The sequence below is a fragment of the Motacilla alba genome, chromosome 2, assembly GCF_015832195.1.
Source record: "Motacilla alba alba isolate MOTALB_02 chromosome 2, Motacilla_alba_V1.0_pri, whole genome shotgun sequence".
Classification (NCBI taxonomy): domain Eukaryota; kingdom Metazoa; phylum Chordata; class Aves; order Passeriformes; family Motacillidae; genus Motacilla; species Motacilla alba.
The window spans coordinates 38,728,201-38,735,492 of NC_052017.1; the positions used below are offsets into that span (position 1 = coordinate 38,728,201).

At 40.6% G+C, this 7,292-nt stretch overlaps 1 protein-coding gene across 2 annotated transcripts; it reads left to right on the forward strand.

The window, feature by feature from the left end:
- Nucleotides 1-133: 133 nt before the first annotated feature.
- On the forward strand, nt 134-6,597 carry OXSM (3-oxoacyl-ACP synthase, mitochondrial). 2 transcript variants are annotated; one of them, XM_038129554.1, is made up of 3 exons: nt 134-277; nt 2,530-3,535; nt 5,993-6,597. In XM_038129554.1, the coding sequence occupies exons 2-3, from the start codon at nt 2,532-2,534 to the stop codon at nt 6,393-6,395; spliced, it is 1,407 nt and encodes a 468-aa protein (XP_037985482.1). In that variant the 5' UTR covers nt 134-277; nt 2,530-2,531; the 3' UTR covers nt 6,396-6,597. The 2 variants fall into 2 exon arrangements, with proteins under 2 accessions (XP_037985482.1, XP_037985481.1); XM_038129553.1 differs by lacking the exon at nt 134-277 and adding an exon at nt 311-498.
- The last annotated feature ends 695 nt before the right edge of the window (nt 6,598-7,292 follow it).

Genomic DNA, 7,292 nt, shown 5'->3' on the forward strand with positions numbered 1-7,292 from the left:
TTTTTTAACTCCTCCTTTGCGCGATTGAAATACGTGGCTCAGGAAGGAAATAGTTTCATCACCTTTTCCTGCTCTCTGGGCGATTCACACGATCACGCTGCCCGCCTGCCCACAGCGCCGCCCGCGGGGCGGGGCCAGGCGGGAGGAAGCGCCGTGGGCCGCGCGTACCCGCTTCTTTCCCCCCGCGCCTGTGGAGTGGTGCGGCCTCTCCCCGTCGGAACGGGAGAGAAAGGCAGAGCGAACCATCGCCGGGCGGGGGGGAGCGCGGCCGGCGGAGGTGCGGCGGGAGGCGGGGGTTTCAGCACAGGCCGGGGGGAGCGCCGCCCCCAGCAGGGCGGGCCTGGCCGGCAATGGCGGCGCTCGGCGGTGTGGTGGGGCTGGAGTTTGGCTCCTGGTTTACACATCAAAAGTAGTCATTGCCCTTGAAACAGCTGGGGGTGTTCGGTAGCGCTTGTTCCCGGGGGAAATAATCCTGCGCCTGGTTTTCCCGCACAGCAGGTATCGGGCGTTGTTGGGTCGGACAGGACCAGTAAAGGCTGCGTGAGGCTGCGGGACGAGCTGCCTTACACAGCTCTGCAGTTGTATTACATGAGCATATGGGCGGTTATATTACATGAGCATATGGATATATATATATATATATATATATATATATATATATATATATCACACTGATAAAATATGATATCTGATAAAATATGTTATCACACTGATAAAATATGTTATACATTATTATATGCGTGTATAATAATATGTATAAAATACGTTATCTTACACATTGTGTATGGTATACAATATATATCATCTAGTGTATCTACAGAACATATGTATGTTATACATTATACTCTGTATATATGTATATACACACTGATAAAATATGTTATCTTATGCATTGTTATACGCGTGTATAATAATATGTATAAAATACATTATCTTACACATTGTATGTGGTATACAATATATATCATGTAGTGTGTCTATAGAACATACATATGTTATACATTATACTCTGTAAATATGCATATAAAATGACTACAGATGTGTTTTATATTGTATCTTATATATACAATGTTATTTATATATATAACTTGCATTATATAATACATAATATATTATGATATATATTTTTTTATACATGTATACACACATACTACCTCTTTTATAAAGTCCAGGCTAAGTGGCATAAAAAACTGAAATGGCCAATTTGGGTCAGGATTTAAAAGAGGCTCTTTTAAAAATACTTTTTAAATAATTCAATTTAATATTTGCATAAAATATGTATAAAATATAATATGTGATTGTTTACTGGTTTAATTTCCTATCCCAAGTGTTCTTGACCAGGCTGGATGCTGGTCTCTGCTGCCTGGTCTAGTGAAAGGTGTCTGTGCCCATGGCAGGGATTGTTGGAAGGGGTTGATCTTTAAGGTCCCTTCCAGCCCAGGCCTTTCTGTGATTCCATGATATATTTTAGTAACGCTGCTGTGCCCTGGTGCTGCCACAGGTCTGGGTATTTTAGCAGGAGTGCCCAGCAGCCCCTTATGGTCTTCATACAGCTCTCTCCATTTTTCCAAAGAGCTGGGGATGCCAAGTTGTTCTTTGGACCAGGCAAAAAGCAGGCCACCTGTTGAAGCCTGTGCTGTAGTGTTGGCAGAGCTGTACTGCAGCCTCTGCCCTGCTCCCGTGTGTCAGATGTGTGCAGTCAGACTGGCTCTGGACTGGCAGTGGCCAAGGCAAGGAAAAGGGACTGCAGTACAGTACAGCACCATCGCTGCTTGGCATAGTCCTCTGGTCCTTCCTCAAGTACTTGTTCTCCGCAGAGGCCTTCTGCCATTACTTGCTGTGCCTCTTGTGATGCAGGGTCTGGATGTTGCCTTCAACAGAGGTGGTGCTGTGCTCCACATCTTGCTCAAGCTACTTGAGGTACTGTCTGCTGACAGTGTAATAACCGAAGGCTGATAAAGGGTTCGTGGAGGTGGAAAGAGGAGCCTTGTCCTGGAGGTGTAATTACATTAGTAGTAGAACCAGGACAAGTTTATTGACTCCTGTTTGAGGCTTCTAGACTGTTCTGCCAGACATGAAGTTTGAGATGACAATATCCTCAACTTGGTAATGGTGGAACATACACTTTCTGGTGAACACACACTTTTTCCCTCAGAAGAATGAAGCTGTTAATGCTCATTGTTTCTGCCTCCAGCCAGCTGGTGGTTAAAGCTCCAGGGGAAATTTTGCAGCAAAACCAGAGAGTGCTTTGCAGTCCACAGTGGTGCAAAGTCATATTCATCAGCAGCTTAAGCTAGAGGAGCTGACTGGAGGCACTCCCAAAGTGAATGTTTCTTTGCCATTGTCTGCCATAACTCATACTATTCCTCGTTACAGACACAGAAACTATATCCCTTTCTTCAGGGTTGAAGACAGGCTGTCAAGTAAAAAGCAGATTATTAATTTAATGTTCTTGGACTGTTTTCCACATTGTCGGCTTTATTGTTGTGTTTGTCTTTCCCCACCCCCTCCACCCCACTCCATTTACAGGAATGTGCTTGATTATTGCCACCATGTTCTCACAGTGCTCGTGGGATCTGTTAAAGATTGCAAATCTTCATCTCCGGAGTCTGAATTTAAATCTACATTTACAAAACCACAGAAGGGCTTTCAGCAAGTCACTGCCTGCATGTCGAAGGAAAGTAGTTGTTACAGGTATTGGCTTAGTGTCCCCTCTTGGTGTGGGGACTCAGTTTGTGTGGAAGCACCTTCTGGAAGGAGGCAGTGGGATTACATCACTAGATGGGGAAGAATATGCAGGCATCCCATGTAGAGTGGCTGCGTGTGTGCCAAGGGGAAACAAGGAGGGTGAGTTCAGTGAAGAAAGCTTTGTGTCAAAGTCAGAGATCAAATCCATGAGTTCTGCCACCGTGATGGCCATCGGTGCAGCAGAGCTTGCAATGAAGGACTCTGGCTGGTCTCCCCAGTCTGAACAGGACCGCTTAACTGCCGGTGTGGCAATTGGGATGGGAATGGTTCCACTGGAAGAAATTTCTGACACAGCTGCCTTATTTAAAACAAAGGGTTACAATAAGGTCAGCCCTTTTTTTGTCCCGAAGATTTTGGTCAATATGGCAGCAGGCCATATCAGCATTAAATACCAACTGAAAGGGCCGAATCATGCTGTGTCGACCGCTTGTACCACAGGTGCACATGCAGTTGGAGACTCCTTTAGATTCATTGCTGCTGGTGATGCTGATGTCATGTTGGCTGGAGGGACTGAAGCTTGCATTAGTCCTTTGTCTTTGGCTGGATTTGCAAGAGCCCGGGCCCTCAGCACGAGTTTTAACTCGAGCCCTAAAACAGCGTGTCGACCCTTTGATTCGCAGAGGGAGGGGTTTGTAATGGGAGAGGGTGCTGCTGTGCTGGTCTTGGAAGAGTATGAACATGCTGTACAAAGAGGTGCTAGGATCTATGCGGAAGTTTTGGGTTATGGACTGTCCGGTGATGCTTGCCACATAACAGCACCTAATCCCGAGGGAGATGGTGCATTCAGGTAAGAACTCTATGTTGATTGTAATAGCTATTTCATATGTTAATTGTAGTGGGTACATTTGTTTGTGTCATTGTATATTTTTTGTAGAGAAGAGATGTTCAGTCTTGAATTAATATTCCAAAAGCTTGAAAATCTGAAAAATGAAAGAGCTTCTGGTAACGTTGTGCCCCAATTCTCTTTTTTTAGTAGGAGAGTGAAGGCCAGTTCTCGGTAGAATCAACCTTTTTCCATAGAGTTGTGAAAGCTTCCTCTGTGTGAAAACATTTTTCCTTTGGTGCATACAGCTGTTCATATAAATAAGTCTTAATGGAAACCTCTTTTTAAGATGTTTGTGGTGAGATAGAATCTTTTGAGGTTCTCCTTCACTCTTTTTCCATTGAGAAAATAGACCCCCACCCCCCTGCAAAAGCTTGTTATTTGTTGCAAGAAATCTCAGGTGATGAAAGCTGCAGAGCACTTAGAAGATCTAGTTGGTTAGAATATTCAGTACTTCATTCAAATACAGCTAAGAGTGTTGGTGAAGGAGCATAGCAGAAATACACTTTAGTACTGTTTAGGGAGGTGGTAAAGCTTCATCAATGTTTATCTCATCAAAACCAGTTCACAAGTAGATGATACTCATCTAATCATTATAATTGGCCTAATTAAATTGTCAGCTAAATGACATGTGTAAGTTGGAGAGCTTCATGTAGGGTGAGCACTATTGCTGGCATTGAAATCTTTAGTAAAGATTTAGTTTGCCTTATTCTGAATGTATATGAATATTTAGTACCAAAATTCAATATATCACTGCACAAATAGATCAAACTTCTGCATGGTATTGTAAAGCTGTGTTTGCATCTTTATAAGGTTAACAGATTTTTCTAGAACTGTAAATATACTGTGTTTCCATTGATGCTCTTTTATTCAATATTTAATTGTTCTGCAGACTTAGGTGTGGGATGAGTAATCAGGAGTGTCTTATCTCATATTTTCAGACTTGTTTAACCTTGAGATGATATGGCAATATGTTATAATAGGATTTTTGTGTATTTTATGATTGCAGTAGCATATAAATTAAATCCACAGTAGGAAGAGTTGCGGTTGCATATAAATTAAATCCACAGTAGGAAGAGTTGAAAGTTAATCTGGGAATCTCCAAAATGTTGAGCATTTCCACCCTTGAGATAAGATGATACATTTTAATACTGTCTTCAAGCCAGTAATTCGTTACTGCAGTGGTATATGAATTAAATCTGGAATGTATGTGCTTATCTCACTTTCCTGTAGGAATTTTATTTGCCACACCAAAAAAAATCAGAGGAATATATTTTTTGCCATCTTCTAATAACTGCTTCTTTTGGAGGCCAATACGTATGTTGGAATAAACCAGCAGGAAAGGAGAGGCAAAGCCAGGCTCAGAAGTGTGGATATAAAGAGTGTCCTACACAAGTAATCTGGTATCTTTTTAAGTGAATAAGTTCATTGCAGATAATGTATTTAACTAAATTAATATATCACATAGTTATCAGTAATCTCTTTTGCCTGAATATTGGCTCACTATCTAGTGACAGTGAGTGTCAGTGGCCTCCACCCTAAGGTAAGCTGGATGCTTCTAAGGGTAGAAGGCTGTAGTAGAGACATTTAAATTTGTCCAGAAGCCTGTGCTATCTGTTTTTCAGCTTCCTTTTATTTCCTTTTTCTTCATAAATTTCAAAAGAGTCAGTGGTCTTTTGCTCAGAGGTGCTTTGTTGTTAAGTGCAAGGAGAGATACCTGATTAATCTTTGAGGGAAATCTATGAGAAATTGCAGTATGGAGCTGTGTTGATCCTTCAATGGTTTTCATAGAAAATCACGTTTAAAGAGGCAGTCACAGTGCCCAAGTCATCAGAGTCAAACAAAACATACCATGCCAGGGGTTGAAGAGTGTGACTTTCAGTAAATTTCATTATAAAATGAAATACAGGGATTTGTGCTATCTCCTTGACATTTTCTAGTCTCTGGACAGCGTGCAAAAGAAGTTCACGTGGAGGATGGCTGCAGATTTTTTCCTTTCATTTCCCAGTATTTTTGTTGGGGAGTGCATATCTAAATTTTTGTAATAATATCGGTAGTTATTTCTCTCTCAAATGTTTTCAAATTTTACAGTGAAAAGGTTATTTGATACATTAATGTAGTCTGTAGAGACTGATTTTCATATCTTCTTTTCTTCTTCTTTGTATTTTTCCTAGCTGTGGAATTTTTAACTGCAAGTCTGATTTTATAGTGGGCCTCAATTGTATTGTCTTCCTCTGGCACCTAATGTAGATGCTAATGTGCTTAGTTAGATAAGTTAACTTCTTGTCATTTACATCTCTGCTAAAGCAGATTTTCACACTTGATAAATATTTTAAAACAACCTATACTTTTTCTTTCTGTTTGTACATTTGACAAAAATAGTTTGGGCAAATCAGCATTCTGTTGTCTTCTTTTCCTTAGGTGCATGTCTGCAGCAATAAAGGATTCTGGGATCAAACCTGAAGATGTGACATATGTCAATGCACATGCAACTTCTACACCTCTAGGAGATGCTGCTGAGAATCAAGCAATCAAGAGACTTTTTAAAGATCACTCACGTAATATTGCAGTTTCCTCAACAAAAGGAGCAACAGGACATCTTTTGGGGGCTGCAGGAGCTATTGAAGCAGCTTTTACTGCACTGTCCTGTTACCATGGGATTTTGCCACCTACTCTAAACTTGCAGAAAACAGAGGCAGAGTTTGACCTCAATTATGTTCCATTGACAGCTCAGGAGTGGAAGACTGACAAACGCCGTATAGCCCTCACAAATTCATTTGGCTTTGGTGGCACTAATGCAACTTTGTGCTTTGCAAGTGTTTAATTTATGCTGTCAATGGTGTGAAAAAATTGCACCAATTATGATTTTCTGTACTGATATCTCTCGTGTGTTCTGTAGTATTTTTTCAGCTTTGAGAGTTGCTCATTTGATACATAAGAACTTAATTCACCCTAACATTTATCCGAGTAGCTCTTTTAGAAAGAGGGAACTTCTTTCACTTATTTTAATAAAAATTAAAAAAAAATATTCTTTGTGTGATGAAGAAGTTTTTGTTCTTGACTAGAGCAGGAGACATGGTTAAACTATGTTAGAAAAGATTTTTCTATGCATGTGACAAAGAAATTGTTTGGAATCTTTTGTACAAAACAGAGGCTGGCTAGCAAGCTAGGATGCCACACCTGATGAATTAACTGCATGGTAATACAAAGTTTATGACTGAGTCCCCCCTTGTTACCTGCTCCATATAGAATTCTGCCTTCTTCCTCATGGTGAGTTTTCTCAAATATCATAATTCTTCTACACAAGTGATAGTCAGGGGACAATAATACAGACAGACAGTCATAAGATTTCTGGCACTGGTTCATTTTCTTTTCATTTTTATTCATTTCTATTTGTTGTGTTTCCTTGTTGGCCATAAGTTAACACTGAAGGATGCATACAGCATGGCCTGTACATCTTCCATGTGGCACAGGGATAGAATTAGTAGGCCATGACCTGTTGAGTTCTGAAATCATGTACAAGCATAGTAAGGTATATTCGAGTATGGCACTGAAGATTTCAAAAATAGTTATACAGAAAGGAATAAGTATCTTGGGAAATACCTGTTTTTTCGGCCAAAGTGGAAAAGTAGAACTAGCAAAATTTGTCAAACATGGCTTCTTTTAGGAAAAAATTGTCTTCAAGAAATAAATCTGAGAGAACAGGAACAATAAACTATAC

Excerpts from the sequence above, each read along its gene's own strand:
- OXSM (XM_038129554.1), top strand. The coding sequence starts at position 2,532 with ATGTGCTTGATTATTGCCACCATGTTCTCACAGTGCTCGTGGGATCTG. Across the intron at positions 3,536-5,992 it reads GAGGGAGATGGTGCATTCAG|GTGCATGTCTGCAGCAATAA; the intron begins GTAAGAACTCTA and ends TCTTTTCCTTAG.